The sequence below is a fragment of the Gymnodraco acuticeps genome, unplaced genomic scaffold, assembly GCF_902827175.1.
Source record: "Gymnodraco acuticeps unplaced genomic scaffold, fGymAcu1.1, whole genome shotgun sequence".
Taxonomy (NCBI): Eukaryota; Metazoa; Chordata; class Actinopteri; order Perciformes; family Bathydraconidae; genus Gymnodraco; species Gymnodraco acuticeps.
In genome coordinates this window covers 2,401,923-2,425,658 of record NW_022990054.1, presented here as the reverse complement: position 1 = coordinate 2,425,658, position 23,736 = coordinate 2,401,923, and the positions used below count along the sequence as shown (strand labels likewise).

The 23,736-nt window shown below is 40.8% G+C and overlaps 1 protein-coding gene across 2 annotated transcripts; it reads left to right on the top strand.

Annotated features, from left to right (window-relative positions):
• The first annotated feature begins 91 nt into the window (after positions 1-91).
• Positions 92-23,383, top strand: ush1c (Usher syndrome 1C). Of its 2 annotated transcripts, XM_034215962.1 has the most exons (23): positions 92-223; positions 2,301-2,368; positions 3,930-4,073; positions 4,304-4,442; positions 5,379-5,487; positions 5,591-5,615; positions 6,186-6,243; positions 6,331-6,519; positions 6,606-6,665; positions 7,113-7,169; positions 8,920-9,062; positions 14,282-14,347; positions 14,443-14,573; positions 15,177-15,226; positions 15,488-15,652; positions 15,797-15,913; positions 19,055-19,120; positions 19,999-20,040; positions 20,533-20,586; positions 20,687-20,786; positions 21,053-21,162; positions 21,384-21,439; positions 22,981-23,383. In XM_034215962.1, exons 1-23 carry the CDS (start codon positions 188-190, stop codon positions 22,991-22,993), a joined length of 1,998 nt encoding a protein of 665 aa, XP_034071853.1. In that variant the 5' UTR covers positions 92-187; the 3' UTR covers positions 22,994-23,383. The 2 variants fall into 2 exon arrangements, with proteins under 2 accessions (XP_034071853.1, XP_034071852.1); XM_034215961.1 differs by lacking the exons at positions 15,177-15,226; positions 15,488-15,652; positions 15,797-15,913; positions 19,055-19,120 and adding an exon at positions 14,769-14,815.
• The last annotated feature ends 353 nt before the right edge of the window (positions 23,384-23,736 follow it).

The following is a 23,736-nucleotide window of genomic DNA, read 5'->3' as shown; positions in this document are numbered from 1 at the left end:
AATATATATTCACCTTGGTCGAATTCCTTAACCCAACTTTCTTTCCTCGTTAATAGTTGTCTTACTATGAAAATCTTAACCGGAAGCTTTAGTTTTCCTCCGGCTAGCTTGATGAACTCACCACCAGTCCTAACAAACTTCTCTCACTGGGATCTCACGTCGCTCTGTTTGCCACTGTCTCTTTGCGATGGAGCGGAAAGTTGCTCGGGAATTTCGGCACAAGGTAAGAGAGAAACATTATTCTCCTCGGATAGATATATCCTTTTATTTGATCTTCAATTGACCTAACAAAAGCTCCTCTCCTACCTGGTGTATCCCCTCACCGGCTCAGGTGTCTCTTTCTCTGAGACGTTAGGCCTGACCGAAAGCCTCACGAAAACAAACAAACAAACAAACAGTTAAAATCCTTTAAATTGTTTCTGTTAAAACGCTACTTTTTGAAGAACAAATCAAAAAGCATGTTTCTAACTCAAATCTAAAATTGATATTGTGTGTGGGAGTGTCTCCTGGGGAACATATAACATATCATTAACTATTTTAGCCCATAGGAGAAGTAATAGACAACACTAAGAGTTGCACATAGATTCATGTGTTTTCATTCAACCAAAATAAGTGGTTTCCTTGGGTTGTTTATTATTAGACGAATTTCATAGGGATCTTACAGTCTCAGCAACTGTTTTGTTGGATTGTACTTAAAGGCATATCTCTTATTAGTTATGAACACAATATGGGCTTCAGTGGATCTATTTTCCTTTACAGCTTACATGTTCTAAAAAGCTATATAGAAGGACATCCTTTATGTACCTGTCTATGCCTCTTCAAGATTATGTAAACATCATACAGCTGAGGTCCAAGGTACAATAAATGCTATTTAAATGTGTGGCTTTATGAAGCAAGCATAATTTATACCATGTTTTTGTGGTTGGTGTTGGCACAGAACAGCCTTGAAATGATAACTATGAGTAAAAAATAACAGGGGATGGAAACATGATATCGTCAGTGTATGTAGGGATCCTCGGACAGCCATCTGTGCTGCACTCAGGCAGGCAGTGTCACATATTACAGGCGCTTCACAAAGGGCAAATTAGCATTAGAAAATGCAGAGCGTGCCAGAGATGAGCAACTGAGCGAAGAGATGGGACAATTTACGAGTTTAATTAGAGGCTAAGGGACTAACAAGGCACAATGGGGCTTTGTTTCTTTTTAGGACATTATCATAGTCCCCTTTTCATTATGTGAAAACAATCTGAAGCTTCAAACTGAATGGTGCACTTTTTAAAATTGGTATGTGACTGAGCAATTCTATCTTTCCTTATTGGTTTATGGTGCTAAAGTCTGCATGAAGGAGTGGCCGGCTGTGCCTCACTGCCCTGAGCAGAAGATATTTATGACTATCATAAATGTGATGACACACACACACACACACACCCACACACACACACACACACACACACACACACACACACACACACACACACACACACACACACACACACACACACACACACACACACACACACACACCATCACAGCAGGGTCCACATAGTGCAGTCCTACATTTATTATCATTATAGTCCAATCATTTAACCCCGACATTATACACACGTGACTGAATGTGCGTGTGTACATCCGTTGTTTGCAGATCTGTGTTTGAGTCTGTATGGCATAAGATGTGGTGTGCGTGTGCCGTGTGTGATTGTTTGGTGTGAATGTTCACCTCAGTTTGTGTCAGAGATGTAAGATGACACTGCTGACCTTCCTCCTCCAGCCTCTCCTCCACTGTTCTGCCATTATTCTCTCCCAGTAGTTTGATAGTTAGGGTAGGGCTGTCCATTACACCTGCTTCAGTCCAAGGAGTCTCATCATCCTCAAAGCCGAGTTTGAACCACAGCTCAGAAAAAAGAAAAACACCTCAGGTTGGGTTTGAGGAGCATTTTGTAGTTTGGGAACAATTTAGAAGGACTTAAAGTGAAATGTGTTATATCAGTGATTGGCCAAAGCGTTTCCTCAAAACCATTCTGTTGCAGCTGAGCCGCCATCAGGTTTGTATGACTCCTGCACACACACACACACACACACACACACACACACACACACACACACACACACACACACACACACACACACACACACACACACACACACACACACACACACACACACACACACACACACACACACACACACACACACGGCTCACCCCCCTATGGTGTTGACAGGACCACAGCAGAGAGGTACAATGTGTGTTTGATTCAGCAGTGAGAGGAACATTGGCACCAGATGTTTGTCCTTTCTTGCAGGTGGAGCTGCTGATTGAAAATGAAGCGGAGAACGATTACTTGTATGATGTCCTCCGCATGTATCACCAGTGAGTACCAGTGGTTTAATTGTCTGTAGACCTGCGTACAAGTTGAATTTCCTTTGTTGATTTGTCTCTGACATGCAAATTGTGTTCATTTTCAGGTATATAGTCCTCTATGAAAGAAATGCTTGATAGTTTTGTGTCCTTAACACTTTGAAGCAGAACTGATCAAAAGTGTTGCTAGTTGAACTCATGTGGCATTTAAAAAAGATAGTATAATCTAAGATAAAATTCTAGATTTGTTCATAATTTCTACTTGTTCTCTGTTGCCGTTTAACCTCTACCTGATCATCGACAACTTTTCTACTCTATGTATAGTTTCCAAAAGCTCTTTATCATGTCAGCCTTGTTGTGATGCACACAGACCTCTCCAGGTTAAACTCTGTGCTCCATCATGGTTTCTGATAACAGCCTGGCCTCAGAGGGCTGGGATGGGGGTGCACTGGAGGGAGTGGGGGGGGGGCTAAAGGTCTAGGTTTCCATTAATCTTTGTACTGAGCCAGAGCTCTGTGGCACCAGCGGTTAAGCCTATGATCAGTTTCCACTGTGCTCCGACAAGCTTGGCCAGTTATCCACAAAAGCTCTTTTTATGTTCATCCTCCAAACAGGGCTGAAATGGCGCTTATTAATAATTTAAAGAGGAGGCCAGGTGGACAGATTTTACACAGTAGCTATTAATTTGCTGCCTTGGTTGCTTTTGAGTTGTAAAATATGGATTATTGTGTTGCCTTCTTCCATCAGCATTTAGAATTGACCACACTTGAGTCAGTGTTGTTTAGGTGTGACAACTACAAGTTTGAAGTAGAAAGAAGTGAGCTAAGCAGACCTCTGTAGCGAGCTCCTTATGCTTAAAATATACCCAAACAAAATGTAACTTCTCAAGTTGCAGTGTGGGTAATGTAGGCACCAGGTTTTGTTAAGGAAGAAGCTTCTGTTGATATTAAATAGTTAATTTAAAAAACTGTCCACCATAAGTCCGACAATCTAATAGGAGTGATATGTTGAATTAGTGGAGTACTCTTTAGGGACACCTTTAATACTTTTAGTCTTTATTACATTCAGTGTCTCTAAATCTGACAATTTAAAGTATTATATGTGCATTATTAAAACAATAGATATCCATATTCATAAGTTTGAAAAGCCTCTCAAAGAGCAACTTCGGGAACCTAAAACGTTACTGTTCAGTGCTCTTGAGTGAATAAATCCTCAGGCTATAGAGCAGTCTCTTGAATGCAGAATGAATTGACAGACTAACATTAACACACAAATAAATATAACAACCAAATAACTTTAACAGTACGTTTTTGGTGTAATATCAGGTGTTGTATCAAATTATATTGTTAGGTTTTTCTCCAGCCCAGGTTCAGTTTATTCTAAAGTCTGCTTTAATTTCATTTAATAAAAGTAAATTGTTTCAACTTTAGTAAATACTACATTTATACTAAATCATATTTTTTCTAAAAGTTCACTTAGCTTGACCTATTATTGTATCTTTCCAGAAGGTAGAAGTCATTCTGTATGAAGAACATGAACTTAAAGACATATTTATTCCCCTCTTCTCTCTCAGGTCGATGGATTTGATAGTGTTGGTGGGGGACCTGAAGCTGGTCATCAACGAACCGAAGCGCTTGCCGTTGTTTGACGCCATCCGACCTCTCATCCCCCTCAAACACCAGGTGGAGTATGACCTGCTGACCCCGAAGAGGTCACGGTGAGTGAAGCAGAGACTCGTGTCCTGCTACTGGTACTGGTGTGAATGTGGTGTGTAACACTCATGTGTACATAATATAATACGTCATATATAGAAGATCTAACTATGCAATAATATCCCTGAGCGGCCCCACTTCTTCTGTGTTGTTCTTGGTTCCATTCTTCTTTCTCCTTGTCTAAATCTTACCCGGCTCGTACATCCTGTTTAATCTCTTCCTCTCTCCTGTGCAGGAAGCTGAAAGAGGTGAGATTGGATCGGACACATCGTGATGGACTGGGTCTGAGTGTCCGAGGAGGGCTGGAGTTTGGCAGCGGTCTTTATATATCACAGATTGTCAAAGACGGTCAGGCTGGGAATGTCGGCCTTCAGGTACGCACGAGAGTGTTAACTGGTGTGTTTTCCCCATCCTTTATGTTACTCTGTATGTGTTATATTCCTAAAACACTAAATGCTGATTGTAGTTCAAGTAAACACATATATTGTGCTTCATAAATGTTTGTAAGTATATTATATGTCACCTTATTAGTAAACTTATTAATTTGAATATTATAAAGCATTACCCACTGTTGTTTCAGTAGACACAATACATTGTAATGATCCCTATGTGTCCGAGGCGTGTGTCATAATACCAGAATCCAATAGGTGGGGTAAATCACCAAGTTTTACATTTCTTACAGTTTGCTTGTTAGTCAATGTTGGTCCAGTTTAAACTAGATGGACATTGAATACAATAAATACAATAAAATACAAAAAAGAGTACTTATTTGGATGAGACCAGAAAATACCTGTCAGATATTGTGACTTGCAATCCGTTTTTTAACTACATCCTAGGTATTCTGCCGTCTACCATCTGGATACAAAACTGAAATACAGTCAATAAAGCATTTCAGCATCACTACTCCATCTTGTGAAAATGTTAAGGGAAAAAACACTTTTTTTAAATGATGCATCATTTGAAAGAATACTGCAATATGCTGTTGTATGCTTTTATAATCTGCTTAATGGCCTGCCTAAAGTAGATTTTGCTTAAAACAGCCATACAAATTAATTGATACAAATAAATCAGAATAAAAACAACGTGTACATATGTGGTAACATTGTTCATGATTATGCCAAGCTCAGTTATGTTAGACATCTAATATAAATAGTTGACACAGATCAGATCCAAAGATCATTTTGTGGCTGGCATATGCAACAGATAGGGATGTAAATGGTTGGAGAACCAATAACTTAATCTCTGACTTAACTTGATATATTGAGAGTGAAGGTGTCACTCATAATATCCCATCCTGTGTTGATTTATAGGTTGGTGATGAGATTGTGCGCATCAATGGATACTCCATCTCCTCCTGTATCCACGAGGAGGTCATCAGCCTCATCAAGACCAAGAAGATTGTGTCACTCAAAGTCAGGCGTACGTCAAACACAAAAACTCATTTTCCATGTGCATCAATATGAGTAATGTTTTTCCCCAAAGTCATCATTCATTCATTTTACTTGTTTGTTTTTTTGTGCAGATGTGGGGATGATCCCAGTCAAAAGGTAAAAACATGTATATCCTTAATAGAGCCGCAACGATAGTTTGATAGGTTAAATTAACAATAATTGCCATTCCTTATTTATTTAAATTTTTTTTGCGATTTACTGTTTTCTTTGGTTTTATATCACCTTCAACTGAATATCTTCGGTTTGGGATGGACAAAATATGACATTAAAATACTTTTTTGAGAAACTCACTTTTTCCTGATATATTTTCTTATAGATCAACATCAATCTAGAAATAATCCACAGATGAATCTACAATGAAATAAAATCATTAGCTGCAGTCCTGCTGTTAATATAGTTTACATTTGCAGATTTGTATTTATTATTTTATTTTATTTGCATTTTAAGAAATTATTCATGAAGCATGCATAACAAAATGAACACGTATAGATACATAAATTAACTACATAACAGTTGACAAATCCGTAATGAAATAATAATAATAATACAAATAAAAGAATGGATACAATATTAATACTAATTTTGCTGATTTAATGGTGAAATGTGGGGCTAAAGAGCTGAGATGTAGGAGATGTCTGTGTTCTTATCTGTTCTCTTTTTCTCCAGGTCATCAGAGGAACCTCTCAAGTGGCAGTTTGTCGACCAGTTTGCATCTGAGTCAGGGGTAGGAGACAGATCTATTTATTTATTTCAGTTTCAAAATGTGTATCTCAACTGCAGACATCTCACAGACTTTTTATTTCTGCCACAGGAGAAAAAAAACAGCATTGCAGGCTTGGCGTCCATTGGAGGCAAAGAAATCAAGGAGAAGAAGGTCTTCCTCAGCCTGGTGGGCACCAAGGGGATGGGCATCAGCATCTCCACTGGTCCCACCCAGAAACCTGGTATCTACATCAGTAACGTCAAGCCAGGCTCCCTTTCGGCAGAAGTTGGACTGGAGGTGATTGTTTAAAATAGCCAGAACGTCTCGATGAAACTAAGATGCATGCCTGCTGTAAACAAGATCTCTCTCATCCCAAAATGTAGGTTGGAGACCAGATTGTGGAAGTGAACGGGGTGGATTTCACCAATGCGGACCACAAGGAGGTAAATAGTGCTTAACTTAGTCCACTTGCAGTAATGGCGGCTAGAGTCCTAAGTTGTTGTTATTGTGACCAAGACATATTATTTGGTACATTTGGTCCCTTTTATCCAAAGCACCCAATGAGTGCATCTGTTTAAACTGTGCCTGGGCCACTGGCAATGTTTGTTCTACTTTTCAGCTCATTGAGCCAAATTAGTATTTAACCAGCCAAAATGGTTTTGCAAAAGAAAACAAAAAAACATCCTCCATGCGCTGTTTGTTATTTACCAAATTAGAAAACAAAGCCTGCAGGATTTACCACAAGTCTGAGATCATTTCATACCCGGATACATTTTAGATTACACATACTTCACACAGGCCATGCATTTCTCTGAGACTGTCAATGTAAAACCCTTCATTTTATTCATCAAATATAACCTCAAACCTTTTTTCTGTTATTATGTCCCCAGGCTGTGAGAGCCCTGAAGAGCAGCCGCAGTCTGACCATTACTGTTCTGACAGGAGCTGTAAGTACACTCTAACTGCTTAATGCTTTGTAAAGAAATAATGAGACATTTTAGAGGAATCAATACTTTGTGGTCTTTTAAAGCTCGACTCAAAACTCTGTGAGTATTGCTAAATTCATTCTCAATGCGACACCACGGAAATACAAGTCAAATTACAATGGTGACATACTGAAGTGGTAAAAACAAAAATATGTTTATCAGGGTTTTCACAGATCCTTTATTAGTTTTACATAAAATACTGTAAAATGTAGGCTTAAAAATGATTAAAATAGTGTTAAATGATGCTCTTCTGTTGCATTAGCTGCGAATAATCTAGGGTCTTCAAAATGGGTATATTATTCGGCGGAGAAACTAACAAAATGAAGGTTTTCCACCACGGTCAAACTTTTTCAGCACACCCATGGTGACTGTCTTGCTATCCTAACAGCTTCATTAAGATTAAAGTTTGCCAAGGTCTTGTGTTTTGGTTGAAAACAATAAAAGCTACAGTAGAAAAAAAGGTTTCAGATTTAGCTAGAGTTAAACGTAGATTCCTGTTATAATTACTTTGCTTTATGTCAATAATGCCACATACTTAAAGTACTTCTATGACTTATTTTCTTTCAGACTTCTGCCAGTGTGATTGCTAAATAAACATACTCTATATGGTTTTAAAAGGAAATACAAGGTCTTCAAACCTGCAGAAACCTTGGTATATAATATGGCTTGCTGTGTAAATAGTGTTTGGGATCAGAGAATCATTTGTAGATGTAGAGGCTAAGCCAACGCTTTAAGCCTCTGAGGATCCGCTATGTTGGCGTAATTGACGCACACAAAGTTTGCTGCTGAATAAAAGTCCGATACAAGGTTTCCAGTTCGATACAGTCCATTTATTTCCTTTTCACTGGTTTCCATTTAACTTGCTTCTTTCTATCATTCACCATACACGATATTACGGTTCACACAATACCTTTTGCAAATGTTTGTAATCCCGTGTGTGTGTGTGTGTGTGTTCTCCGTGTGTAGTCCGTGTGTGGTCACAAACGGTATGGCCTTCCAGCGGAACCTCGAACCACAAACATAGGTTCCTACCTTTATACCCACAGTGTTAATTGGCTCCTACAGTAGATAAGAAAGAAAAAGAGTTGCAGCCGGTAACATCTGAGTGAATACGCTTAGGATACATAAACATCCGCCTTCTCCTCCTTTGCATTCAAGCCACACAGATTCAAATGCTTTTGTTTTGGAGACATCTCTTTACCCAGTGTGTGCCTCAGCCTGTCTGTCTCCAGGAGAAACATCTATCATCAGTGGAGTCACACGGCAGGTTGTTGCCACGGGACTGGGTGACGACCACTGTAACTGTGACAAACTGTCCCCTCGCATCTCCCGTTTCACTTGATGCCTGTGCAATGCATTTCTTTATTTGCATTTTAAGTAAATATTTCAAAGTTCATACATAGCATGAATGTATGTAGCATAGTGTTTCTATTGTGTTCCCTATATATTTTAGCATGTATACACCGTTATCATCTGTATTAGAAGAACTACTCAGATCTTGTATTTGGATTAAAGTAGAAACATACAGTGTTGAATAACTACACAAGTCCTACTTTTGTTATTGAGGAAAGTTAAAAAATTACCCCAAAAGTACCCACGTTGAAGAATGGTCCATTTAAGAATAATACACTATTTTTGGGAGTTGGGAGTATTTTTGGGCCCCCTGCTGTGCACGGTGTGTGTCCCTTATCATCGCCTCTCTCCCCCTCAGGGCAAGGAGCTGTTCATGACCGATGAGGAGCGTCTGGCGGAAGAGTCCCGCAGGGAGGTGGACCGGCAGGAGCTGCTGCACCAGAAGAGAGTGGCCCTGGAGACTAACAAAATCGTTAAAGAGCAGCAGGAGAAGGAGAGGCAGTGAGTGGACCACACAGAAAGAAATCATCTTGAAATGTTTTATTGTGTTATTGTTGTATATTGAAGAATAATGACAGTGTCCAAGTCTTATATAGATAAAAGTCCAAAATGTTAAGGTAGTGCAATATACATTTATTTAGTTTAAAAAAAAAGGAATTGTCACACAACACAAACAAGACAAGATTAACCCTTTTATGAATTGTCATTTATAAAGTGTCTAAGATAGAATTTTTATTTAAAACTGAGCTCATGGTTGTGGCCCCCAAAGCGCTGCTCGGGAAGGTTGGAGATCTGCTCCTCAACATCATCTCACCATCCCCTCAGGTCCGCAACCTTGGCGTTGTATTGGATTCAACCCTTTCATTTCAGAACCACATCAAGTCAGTATCAAAATCAGCCTTTTTCCACCTCAGAAACATTTCCAGACTCCGGACATCACTCTCCGACTCTGTTGCAGAGAAGCTCATTCACTGTTTCATTAGCTCCCGCCTGGACTATTGCAACGGACTCCTATCCGGGGTTCCCAGCAAAACCCTGAACAGGCTCCAGTACATCCAGAACTCAGCTGCCAGGGTTCTCACACGCACCAAGCCCTGGCAGCACATCACCCCCACTCTCTTCAACCTCCCTGGCTCCCGGTCAAGTCCCTCGTCACCTACAAACTCCTCCTCCTCACCTACAAATCCCTCCATGCCCTCTCCCCTCAGTACCTCACAGATCTCCTCCACCCATACATCCCGTCCCGCACCCTTCGATCCTCAGACTCCGGCCTGCTCTCCATTCCCCATTCACGCCTCCGCACCTTCGGGGACCGTGCCTTCAGTGTCGCTGCCCCCACCTTCTGGAACTCCCTCCCTGCTGAAATCCGTAACGCCCCTTCTCTGAACATCTTCAAATCAACTCTGAAAACGTATCTGTTCAACAAAGCCTTCCAACATTAACTCACTCTTCCCCCCCCTGCAATGTAACACTTCCATTTATTTTATGTTTTGTCCTTATATGTTTCTTTGTTAAGCGACCTTGGGTTGATGAAAGGCGCTATATACATTTAAGTTATTATTATTATTATTATTTAAAACCAACGAATGACTGATCTTTCTCACACATACACATTTCCTTACAGTTCATAATCCAAAGTAGCGTTGCGATTGAAGTAGCTTCAACCTTGGCTGCTCAACCAATGACTTTTTTTTTCCTGTATGAAAAGCAGTACAAAACTGGAACAGAAGAAAAAATGGACTGAGTACAAGTGTTGTTTTTTGGGCAGTTGGCTGACATGTTGATACAGCTCCATACAAAAATCCACTTTCAAGGCAAGGCAAGGCAAGGCAAGGCAAGGCAAGGCAAGGCAAGGCAAGGCAAGTTTATTTATATAGCACTTTTCAACACAAGGCAATTCAAAGTGCTTTACAAAAAATGAAAGAGATTAAGAAAATGGCATTTAAAATCAGTCATTAAAAAGAAAAGCTAATAAAATAAACATTAAAAGAAAAAATACATGGATAAAAGTTACAGTGCTGTCAATTAAACATTAAAAGAAAAAAGTACATGGATAAAAGTTACAGTGCAGTCTAAGATATGAATAGTTCAATTAAAAGCAGCGACAAAAAGAAAAGTCTTCAGCCTGGATTTAAAAGTAGTCAGAGTTGTAGCGGACCTGCAGGTTTCTGGGAGTTTGTTCCAGATATTTGGAGCATAATAACTGAACGCTGCTTTACCATGTTTAGTTCTGACTCTGGGGACAGAAAGCTGACCAGTCCCTGAAGACCTGAGAGATCTGGATGGTTCATAATTTAGCAGGAGGTCAGAAATGTATTTTGGGCCTAAACCATTCAGTGCTTTATAAACCAGCAGCAGTATTTTGAAATCTATTCTTTGACACACAGGAAGCCAGTGTAAAAACTTCAGAACAGGAGTGATGTGATCCACTTTCTTAGTGTTAGTGAGGACTCGAGCAGCAGCGTTCTGAATTAGCTGCAGCTTCCTAATAGATTTTTTAGTGAGACCTGTGAAGACACCATTGCAGTAGTCGAGTCTACTGAAGATAAAAGCATGGACAAGTTTTTCCAAATCCTGCTGTGACATTAGTCTTTTAATCCTAGATATGTTCTTTAGGTGATAGTAGGCTGATTTAGTAACAGTTTTAATGTGACTGTTGAAACTCAGGTCAGAGTCCATGACTACACCTAGATTTCTGGCTTTATCTGTTGTTTTGAACATTGCACACTGAAGCTCAGCGCTAACTTGTATACGTTCTGCCTTGGCTCCAAAAACCATTACCTCAGTTTTATCTTTGTTTAATTGGAGAAAGTTCTGACACATCCAGTCATTGACTTGTTCAATGCACTTACTCAGTGTTTGAATTGGAGCATAGTCTCCTGGTGAAATTGTTACGTAAATTTGTGTGTCATCTGCATAGCTATGGTAACTTATTTTGTTGTTCTTCATTATCTGAGCCAGTGGTAGCATGTAGATGTTAAAGAGAAGAGGCCCCAAGATGGAGCCTTGAGGAACCCCACATGTCATATTTGTCAACTCAGATGTGTATTTACCTATAGAAACAAAGTTGTTTCTGTCCTTTAAGTAGGATTCAAACCAATTTAGAACTGTTTCCGAAAGTCCCACCCAGTTCTCCAGTCGGTCTAGTAATATGCTGTGGTCAACAGTGTCAAACGCAGCACTGAGATCTAATAATACTAACACTGAAGTTCTGCCACTGTCTGTGTTTAAGTGGATGTCATTAAAGACCTTTACAAGAGCAGTCTCAGTGCTGTGGTTTGGACGAAAGCCTGACTGGAACACATCAAAACAGTTATTTAAATGCAAGAAATTACTCAACTGTTGAAAAACAACTTTTTCAATGATTTTACCTAGAAATGGCAGGTTTGATATGGGCCTGTAATTGTTCATTACTGAAGCATCTAGATTATTCTTTTTTAAGAGCGGTTTAATGACTGCAGTTTTCAGGGCCTGTGGAAAAATACCTGAGTGAAGAGATTTGTTTACTATATGAAGTAGATCTGAGGCCATGCAAGGCAAAACATCTTTGAAAAATCCTGTTGGAATAATATCAAGGCAGCAGGAGGAGGATTTCAGAAGTTGAATAATGTCCTCTAGGTTTTTATCATTAATCTGATGGAATTGTGTCATGATGTCTGAATTGATGTTAAGTGGAGATAGGGACAACACATTTGCTGTTCCTGATGCAGAGGCACTGACTGCTTGTCTGATTTTCTGAATTTTGTCAGTGAAAAAGGAGGCAAAATCATTGCACGCCCTGGTGGATAGAAATTCAGAGGCTACTGACACTGGGGGGGTTAGTTAGTCTGTCGACGGTAGCAAACAAGGCACGTGCGTTGTTTTGTTTTTGGTAATGATGTCAGAGAAGAACGATTGTCGTGCGTTTTTCAATTCCAAATTATAAAGGCCAAGTCTCTCTTTATAGATTTCAAAGTGAACCTGGAGATTTGTTTTTCGCCACCTGCGTTCAGCTTTTCGACATTCTCTTTTTTCTGTTTTCACGCTCCTTTCTCCATGGAGATATTTTCTTGCCAGACACTTCCTTTACCTTAGTTGGAGCAATGGCATCTATAACATTTTTAATTTTTGAATTAAAATGATCTACTAGCTCATTTACTGAGATGTTGGCAGGGGGCAAGTGTGGAGAGAAATTCTGAGTAAACATTTCCCTAGTATTTTCAGTTAATATCGCTTTGTGGTTACCTCTTTTTGAACATTTTTGTGAACAGAAATAGAGCTCTCAAAGAAAACACAGGAATGGTCAGAGAGTGCAACATCAGTCACCACAACCTTAGAGATATTCACACCCTTTGAGATAATTAAGTCCAGAGTGTGCCCCTTATTGTGCGTGGGCTCCGTCACATGCTGAGTCAGTCCATAGCTATCAAGAACACAAAAACAGTTCTTTAGCCCCTCTGTCCTGGGGGTTGTCAACATGGATGTTAAAATCACCAACAATGACTAGACGGTCAAAGTCAATACACACTATAGACAGCAGTTCAGTAAAGTCATCAAAAAAGCTTGCACAGTATTTGGGTGGTCTATAGATATTTAGGAACAGAGCTCGAGAGGAGCATTTCAGCCGAAGGGCCACATATTCAAAAGAATCAAAGTTTCCATACGATGTCTTCCTGCATTGAAGGGAATCATTGAACAGAATAGCAACTCCACCCCCCTTTCTTATGCATTCTTTCCTGACTCATAAAACTAAAGTTGGGAGGGGTTGATTCGATAAGAACAGCTGCACTGTTATTTTGTTCAATCCAAGTTTCTGTTAAAAACATAAAATCGAGATTGTGCTCAGTGATAAAATCATTGATTAAAAATGTTTTTCCTGCCAAAGACCTGACATTTAATAAAGCTAGTTTAAGTTTGTTAAACACACTATCAGTCATGTTTTTTGTAACAAGCTGTGGCTGACATGGAATCACTGCTAAATTAGATACACTCACACAAACGTTTGAGCGCTTCCTGTTTCTATGATTCACCGCTCTTAATCTATTACCTATCAACACAGATATCGGCAAAGCTACTGGCAGGCAGGGCCCCGACATGTCCTGGAAAGAGTTGAGAGTGCCATACGCCCTTGAGCCTGGACCCATCACATATCAGTAAGAGTTTGTTGTGTTTTGTACACACACATCCTTATCAGGCTTCGGAGACTGCAGATGCACCCTCGAAAGGAGGGGAGGTGGTCGACGTAGGCACGGTGATGGAGACGGGCTAGATGGTGCGGGGGTAGAGGACATGCTGCCAGGGGGGGGAGGTGGTTGACGTAGGCGCGGTGATGAGGACGGGGGAGATGGTGCGCGTCTCCGCGGTGGGGCTTTCAGCTGGAAGGCTCAGCTTTTGTAATTAACTTGGGGAATACTAACATGCGACAATATGAGACTCAAATCACCCAATAGCATTACTTAACTTCCCTACACCACAACCCATCAAAGAAACAGAGTACTCTACATATGGGAACAAATGTCATTTCCCTGTCAACTAGGCATGTGCTTCACAAACACCCACCTACATAAATCATGTGAGAAGAAAGTAAACGGGTAATTTTATATTGCTCGCTACATAGATTTATATCCTCGCAGTGTTGTCAGTGCTTTGATCAAGCAATGTCTTAATATTAAAGTGATATTTTATGTTGAAAGCCTGTGGTACAGCAGTTTTATTTTGTATATGTATCGTGTGTTTAACAGGAGAAAGATGGAGATCAATCAGAAAGCCGCAGAGGAAGAGGATCGCTATAAAAAAGAGATGGAGAAGTAAACAGCTGATTTATTGTTCTATAAAAGTGCCAATTCAGTATTATTTTGGCTGGTAAAAAAACATCTCTCACGTGTTTTGTTGTCCTCTGCAGGATTGAGGCTGGGGAGAAGAAGCACAACAGAGAGTGGGATGAGGACTGGGGAGCCAAAGACAGGCCCAAGAGCCCTAAGAGCCCGTCCCCCGCCCCACCTGAGACAAAAAACGCCAAATCCAAGAGTTCACGTAAGGCCAGATCTGTCGTGAAATGCATGAATTCTGCTGAACCTATATATTTACATTTTCTCTGACACTATAGAGTTTTAGACGTTGCTCTTGCCTGGGTTTCACCTTATATCCCCTTCTCTCTTTTGCACGCTCTCTGTGTCTCTTCCTGTCGCCTCTGTGTGCTGTGCTGCTTTTTACATACTCTCCGGTAAGCTGATGAAGCCAGCTCCCTCACAGAGGAAGACAACGAGGAAGAACAAGTGAGTCCGGAGCCTCAGCTGCCATTTTCACAGCTGGCGTGGGAGGATGTTTGTACACACAGAGAAGTGCAAGATTTCCTTTGACAACCAAAATGTAACCTTTGGAGAGTTGTGTTTGCAGTGTCCTTTGAGTAGCATTCTCTTGCTAGATGCTGCTGAAGGATACAAATGTTTTAGCAGTTGAATGCTGCCTTTCTTAAAAAAACGGAGCGTCTTTGGGTGTTGTTTGTTTGAGTGCCTGAATGGAGCAGGTTCTGGTTCTCTTGTGTTATGTTTCTATAGAGTTAGCTAAGAATCGGTTCTAACCTTTGACAAGTTTAACAAAGCTGTGAGAGTGACCTGTTTTCATTTCCACCCTTAGCATTCGGCTGGTTTTATCGGTATGAGGGAAAACTGCCTTCACTCCACAAGGTACTGTCCCCAGCCTGAGTTCAGTGTGGTGTGGCTACAAAGGAAATATGAAAGGTTGTTGTGTCATCCGGACTAAGATGCTGTTGCATATTCAAGCCCTTTTTGTTCTAAGAAATATTTAGAAAACTTCATGGTGTGTACTGGGCTTTTTATTGGTCATCACAGCGTGGTCTCAATATGTATTTCTTCATGTCATGCTGCCTGGTTTGGAGTTGCAGTTTGGTCTGCTTCTAGTTGACTATTTTGACTACCTGATGATAGAAAGGAGAGAAGAAGAAGAAAAAGAAAAAGGTGTCCAACGCGGACACGCTGCAGGAGCTGAGAAAGAACAAGAAGGAGATGGAGTTTGAGCTGAAACTCGCCAAGGAGAAGGAAGAGATGCATGAACGAGAGAAGCAGCTGAAGATCAATCGGCTGGTTCAGGAGGTACAAAAAGAGGGGCTTACCAAAGCGATAATAAACAACTGATATTTCAAATGTACTTTCAGAGTTTCAAGTTTTGGTTTTTATCTAAAAGTAACCACAAAGTCTCTCACTCAACAACGCTGCTATATTCTGACGTTGCCTCAGGTCTCAGAGACGGAGAGAGAAGACCTGGAGGAGTCGGAGAAAGTGCAACACTGGGTGGAGCGTCTCTGCCAGACTCGGCTGGAGCAGATATCCTGCGTGGAAAATGAATCCCCAGAGGTACAGAGTGAGACTGTCAAAACCTGTCTGCACTCGGAGCTATTGTGTTTGGCTTTTCCATAGACTGTGTAATCCCATTAATTCTCCTTTTTTTGATGGGGCTCTCAGAATAGCATTGATACTAGTATTAAGGGAACACCTTTCCGCCATTACCGTTACCGTTGACTTTTCGGATGAGTGAAATGACAGGAAAAGGAGGCCCTTTACACCACTATGAGTTCACACTTATTTTTTGTATGTAGAGTTGGACGAATCATTTTTCACCTGCTAGTACCTCGAAACTTAATTTATTTTCTAGCAAGTGAAATCTGAAGTTAAGTAAAAGAGAGAAGTAAAATATGACTGCAGTGTGAATTGTGAATTGACACAAAAAATGACCACACTCTTATCAATCCACTCCCATGTTTTATATTGTACATAGTGTGGACCATGTTTTTGCTCAAATGGTCTTCATTATGTTACCGCAGAGCATTTGTAGTAAGATGACAACATACCGATTCAAAACTAGAGCCGATCTTATCCAGAGGTGAAAAAAATATGCGTTTGTCCATTTCTGTTTGGAATTGCTCCAAATGGAATGGATTCTAAAGTAGCTTTACCTCAATCCTGCTGATGAATAAACAAGCAAACTAGAGACATAACCTCCTGGGCACAGGTAATAAAACAAGAAGAATGAGACACTAATCTGCAGGAGAGAATTTATGGATGTGTGTTTTCCTCCTGAGGCGTATATTCTCAACAGGAGAATTAACACGTGAACCATTTTTCATTTTGACTTCAAGCTCTCCCCCCCGCGCTCCCCCGTTGCGGCGCCCCGAGTGAAGCGCTTCCCTGGCGGCCTCCACCTGGCCACCACTGATCTGGATGACATTAACCTGGATGACGTGGATCAGAGCCTGAGGGGTCCTCTGAAGAGACTGGCCCCCACCCAGCCCAGCACCAGCTACCCTCCCCCTCCCTTGCCTCTCCCTCCACCCTTACCCAAGCTGAACCCCACAATACACAACTACTCCCCTCCGTCCTCTCGAGCATCCCCACAGCGACGCCCTCCCTCCCCACCCAGCGCCAGAAAACCTCCCTCTGCTCCGTCTACTTTACCCAACAAAGGACGAAGGCCCCACCCACAATCTCTGCCTCCCCAACACCCTCGCCCGCCTTCCTCCCAATATCCTCAGTCGTCGAGGCCTCCGTCCTCCCCACAGCCGGCTCCACGGCCTCACCCCCCGCACCCCCCTCCTCCACCCCCGCCCCCGCCTCCCCCCCCTCCACCGCCACCACCACAACACTCAGGAGATAGAGTGGGAACCCTCGGCGGGTACCGGCAGCATCACCACCAACACCAACAACACCCCCCCAGTCCTCCGGGGCAAAGGAGTGAGTGGGAGTCAGGCGGCTATCTCCCAAGAGGGGGGATGTACTCATCCAGCACCAGTGAGATGTCCTACCCCTCCAGTCCAAAGGTTGGAGACCCTCATGTGAGGGATGTGCTGTGATATGTATTATTGTCATGGATTGTTTTTCACCTATGTAAATGCATAGATGCAAAGCTCAATTCTCTTGAATGCTTAAGGGTGTGTGCATGCATGTCTTGTTTTATTTATTGAGATGTTTTATGTAGGAAGAGAGGGCGATACAAGGAAGAGCAGGACTGAACTGCGAAGGCATTGATTTTAATTCGTATTGGTGTGTGCCTTATAGCTGAGTGGATTGTTTAAGTGTGAAGTGTGTGAAGTGCAGCTTGTGTGAATGTGTTGAACTGATATTCCAGCCGTGCTCTCTATGTGTCAGGAGGCTTAATGATTCCTCTTATTTTACTGTGGTTCAGATAATGAGAAATACCTCTCATGCCAGTCGTGTTTCCGGTGCAAGCACCCCCTTGGTGAGTGTCTTTCTGTAAACAATCAATTTGTAGGACAACTCAGCTTTATGCGTTTGTCAAATCCTAGCCAAACCAGATGCTTTTGTTTTCAAAGGACGTACTGAATGAACACACTGTTTGAATCAACATAAACTCAGCTGTTCCATGAAAACGTGGTCTTTCCCCATTAGCAACTAGCTCCTAGTCCCCCAAACCAGAGGCGTCAGATGACCCCTGTCATGTCTAAACCCGTCATGCTGCCGCAGTCCCAGACCCAGAGAGCAGACCCTCTCAGACCTACGCTCCGTTCAGAGGCCCTGGTAGGAAACACACCACACACTCAAATCTTCTCTCATTCAGTGTAATAAGTTAATGAAACAGTCAGACATCTGACACAGCGTGCCCTCAACTGTGTGCGAGATTATTCTCCACCTCTTTAGCGAGTCCTATTGCATCTTCCAGACTCTCCAGCTGTTCCCAATCTGTCATTTTCACATCCCACAGGGGAGCCATTTCATGTCAAATATCTCCAAAGAAAGTTGACGGATTGTTTATTTTTCAAACTGCTTTTATTTTGGAGGAACACTTTTCAGTACTGTGCTGGCATTTATACACCTGAAAAGATAAACTACACAATTCTACCATCAGTTCAGAAGCTCCTCTGCAGCTGGAGGCGAAACGTCCCTCTGAGAGGCACCTTGACTGAGGGAGAAGGAGAGGGAGGGGGTGCCATAAATCACTCACTTTCCCCTCACATGTTTTCCCCTAGTAGCTACAGTAGATTACACTGCTGCAGCCTTTAAAAGCAGGTTTACATGTTTTATTTAAGTTGAATCGTTAATATTGAACCCAAAGATACGTTTTGTGCAGTATTACCCAATTCTGAGGGTCCCTGTGTTTATCAGCATGGAGAAAAGGGCCAATTAAGTTTAGGATACGGTTCATAGTAGTCTATATTACTAGGCCTCCCATGGGAGTAGCAGTGGAAGGAGTCATAAGGCTTTCTTCCTGTCCCCTACGTCCCATTCTCATGAAAGCAGTATGTCCGGAACGCCTGAAGAGAAATTCATCAAATTTCGCCCAGACATCCACTTACATTTTAGGATTAACTGATTAAGATTTGGTATCAACAAGTCAATGTCACTGACCTTTTTGCAATAATTCAAGAATGTATACACTTAAAACTTTCAATCTGAGGGCAGTAAAAACATTGACAACAGCGGAGAAGTCAGGGTTTGTTTTCATTTGTTCGCTAAAAGTTATGTCACGGTCTTGTGTTTCAGCCTCAGGAAATGCTGAAACGGATGGTGCCTTTCAACTCGTCTTTTAAATCCAACAGCAAACGACAAGTAATCCATAACTATCTGTTGATTGAGTGCGTGTTCTGAGTTCTTTCTGCATTGGTTTGTCCGTGCTCATACATAAGGTTTTCTCATTATTGCCTGTCATGGCTCTTCCTTCCTATTTTGTCCTCATTCTCCTTGGATGCATTACTGCGGGGTAAATTGTGCACGAGAGGGTTTCTATTGATTTGGAGAATACTATAGTGACATGAATTTATGTCAGTGTTACTGCAGTTATTGGCTTTGATCTTTACTGGCAACAGATGGTTTGTTCCTCATGTACTGACTTCTGATCTGTTTTGGTTGGTTACATGAGCATTATGAAAGTGATGAGGTTTTTTTTTTTAAGTGACTGTATTTATTGTTTGGAAAACCACATCACTTAGTTTGATTTGGCTGATTTCAACTGCTGACTCCAGCCACAACAAATCAAAACCTATAAAAGAAACGGACCAGTGTTGAGTGTTCGAGCAAAACAACAGGAAATTAAGAGTTAGATTAACATTCGTTTATTCTGCAGGGAGAAAAAGGCTCTGGCTTTGTCCAGTTTCCTACCTTTAAAATTAAATAGTCGCCAACTCCGTTAGAAAGGATTTTCTGTGTGTGCGTTTCTATTAATTCATCCTGTCATCATTGCATTAAAGTGTGAGGCTTCGAGAGCCACTGTGCTTTTTGAATTAATGTCCCTGAGTGTTTCCATGGTTTCTGTTTATTCTGGGTGATATTAAAACGTTTACATAGAATTGGTTGTCAAAGGAAATCTGAGCACTTCCTTCAATGAGTTGGTCAACAACTGATATTCACCAAGATTTCCTTGACATTCTCCTTTCACTGTGTCGCTTGTTACCCACCTATTGATGTGTTTTTAATTGATTATCTTTCAGGGATTTCAGAAATACGAGGAAGATTTTGATCCCTACTCAATGGTATTGTATGCATTTCAAATGAAAGACGTACTTAGCTAACAGATTTGACCTTCTGCTTAGTATAAATCTCAACTTTCTGTGTCTGCTAGGATGCATTACCTGCTGTGCTAAAGTTTCTTTAGGTTACAAAGTGTGTGTGCTATAGGCCTACGCATGGCAGCCATTTTGAATTATGTCTGACTAGAAATGGTTCAAAACAGTGCATTACTGCAACAGTTACGATGAAATTAATAAAAATAATTTCACATAACGGCATACACTTGCCGGGATCAGAACGGATGTTAGTTAGTTATCAATTGTGTTAAGTTATATCCTTCATGGTTAATAGAGGAGCATTTTAATTTAATTTGTTTGCTAAGCATTGCCATACAGATATAGTTAGATAGTGCAACGGCATTCTTTATTTTGGCACAATATTTGTTTTACCGTTGCTACAAAGCAATCCGTGTTGTTTTGGGCTTTTCAACTTCCCTAATCCTTCTCTGGTTCTAGTTCTCCCAGGATCAGATAGACGGGCGAGATGTAAGACGTCTAAGAATAAAAAAGGTACATCTTCTGCCTCACTGTAATATAATAAATCTCACATATTTCTTTATGTTCAATATTTTAAAACATGAGGATGGTGTTGATGTTGATTGTTTTCAAGACTGGACATCTTGACATTGCTCTGGAGGGAGGTGCAGACTCGCCTTTGGGAAAGTTAGTGATATCCGCTGTGTATGAAGGTGGCGCTGCTGACAAGCACGGTTAGTTCATTTTTTGTTTTAAATATGAACTCACTGAAAAATCTGTTACATTTAGATCCATGGACATTACAAAAAAGGCAAATGTATTTTTTATTGAAAGCATTTGAAACATGGATGTGCCAGGGATTGACACTGGTTGCTGCTGGATGATGTTTCCCTTTGATAGTCTTCACACAGGCTGTTAATCTCTGCAGCAGCTTCCCACTCAGTTTGTCATGAATGAAACATGTCTGGCAGTGAGCCTTCTCTGATGTGTCTGCTTGTAGGTGGCGTAGTGCCCGGAGATGAACTGATGGCTGTGAATGGGAAGATCCTGCTTGATGCGACATTGACCGAGGGACAAAACGCTTTGGCACGAGCCTGGAACAGTGGAGGGGTATGACTCAGATTAAAGGAAAATGATGTGTCGTACTTCCATTCAAAGGATTATTTATGTTAACCACAGTAGCAACATCAGTATTGATTGTACTTAAACCCAGTCAACATTGATTGATTGATTGTTTGTGTATGTTGTTGTCACACTTTTTTTTACATTTATAAAAAAAATGATATTCACTCAAGCGGAAAATCACAGTTAAAAGTTGTTTTTACCTTTAGGACTGGATCGATGTTGTGATCACCGTCTCCCCTCCGAAAGATTATGAAGATGAAGTGTAAGCATTTCTGATAATTATTTATTCACAAACATGTATGTGCATTGTGTATTAATTTGTTTTTGTGGATCTTTTATACAATTATTCAAATCTAAATCTGGGGCATTTGTGTGATCATTTAAGGCCAGATGTTTCTCAATAGTTTTTTCTTTAGCCAAGGCCCCCTCAAAACATAGAGCAGATAACCAGGACACCCTCATGCATTATTGGAAATATTAAAACAAATATACATTTTCTCACACTTTTATAGGTTTATTTAGCCTATGTTTAAGAACAACACAAGACAAATGTATTAGTAACATATTGGACATGTAATCAGCATATTTACAGATATTAAAGTTGTAGATGTAAAGTAATCTGTGAACTATTATAGATTAAAACATTTGTTTATGTATTATTGTTATTAAACATTACTGTTAAGCTATGACTGGTGGGGAAAAAAAGTCATAATTTAAACTGAATCATTTGTAAAACCTTTGGCGGACCCTCTGGCAGAGTGTCACTTTGAGATTAAGGCCATAATCTAATGAAACTGGCCCAGTAGTTTACGTGTATGTGACAGTGTGGCTTTTGTGTGTTTTTGAATGTGTATGCAGCCCTAAGTCAGCATCAGTCAGTCCCACTGTGAACAGAAAGGTGTTTGAAGGCAGTGCAACACTGTACAGACACGGCTACCTCGTTCAGCACTAGCCCTCCCTCACCTCCCGGTAAACAACGTAGTCTTCAAAGATTCCTCTTCACTGCACGTCTCAGAGAGGAGGTTTGGTGTGGCATTGTTTTGTTTGGCCCCACTCTTTTTTTTCGAAAGCACATGTGACAGTCTCCCTGTCGATCAGAATTTAAAAAAGCAGACTATTTTGGGATTTGTTTCCCACCTTTTGTCAAACTGTGATATTTACAGTATGTATTGCTTTTACAGTATGGACATTTCCAAGAAAGGTTAGCGTGAGAGTGAAAATCTACAGCCTATGCAATTTTTCTATATACGAAAAATATCTCGAGGCGTGTTCCTTTTATTGCTGAAGAATGTGCTTTAGAATGATAAAGACATGCTATTTAAGTGAAGACATTTACAACTAATGCGATCGTTGACCCATCCCACTATATATCTGCCAAATATCTTACCCAGTGAGCCGCATATATCGCAAATGTACATTTGTGGCCTCTGCGGTATTGTCCTTTGTCATCAGGTCATGGCCACTCTTTAAAGCAGGACTCCTGCCAGCCTTCAGCAGTTGTTCTGATTGATGTTGCTCCCTGGACTGTTACATGTTGTGACATACATAGACACTCAGTGACACCGGGTCATGCTGTAGCGAGGATTCCTCCTGTGCTACAGCAAACATCTATATGTTCCCAGGGTTATGATACCGTTTTAAAGGAAGCAGTTGTTGCAGTTTTGATTCCTGCATGTGCGTTGGTGTTGTGTTTATGTGCAGTGACTAAAGCAATCAAATTAGGAGAAATGTACAAAGTAAGCTTTTATTTGGTGCATTCTTATCTCACATGTTGTTAATTAATTATTCTTTCTTTTCCTGCAGGACGTTCTTCTAGTCTCATCAACAGCCTGCCAAGAAAATCCACACTGATTAAGAAGCTTATCATTGTTAAGCGCAACATGGTCCTTTGTTTTTACTCATCATTATTATAGGCTCTTATAAAGCCTTGTGTCATGTTATCAAGCTATTGACACCATAGGGTCAGTAAGCATCCTCACTGTCTTGTTTATTAAAGGATGATCCAGTCAATAATCAGTCGTCTTCAGCCTGTACATGGCTGACCTCTTTTTACATCCGCATGGCCATGCTGAGCATTCTCTTCAGACATGTGACTCATTCATCAGTATGAAAGGACGGGTTAAAACTGGCAAACTGTAATCAATAGCTGATGTCTAATCTGCCTTTTCAAAGCTCAATAAAAGACTGCTCATCATCACAGAATTGAGTTTCTGTTGTGCGTACAGATTTATTCTCCCCCTGCTTTGCATTTTTCATCACTACACTGCCAGGTTGGTGTTACAGAGAGAGAACAACATCTAGTTAGTGATTGTCATAGTACAGACAGCCAGGACTATCAGCAGATTTTACACACCATACATTTTCAGGAAGAACAATTAAGGGAAAGATTCTAGCTTGATATTTTCTCTCTGATCTCAGTTTGGCAGCCAGCTCCTGCTTTAGATTTTCATGCCTTTTCTACCCTGCATACATTTGTTTTCTCATTCTTTGCTTGCTTTAAGGTTGATAAACAATATTCTGCTCATGTAAAGGGGGCTTGGGGTAAACACTTTTCTCCAT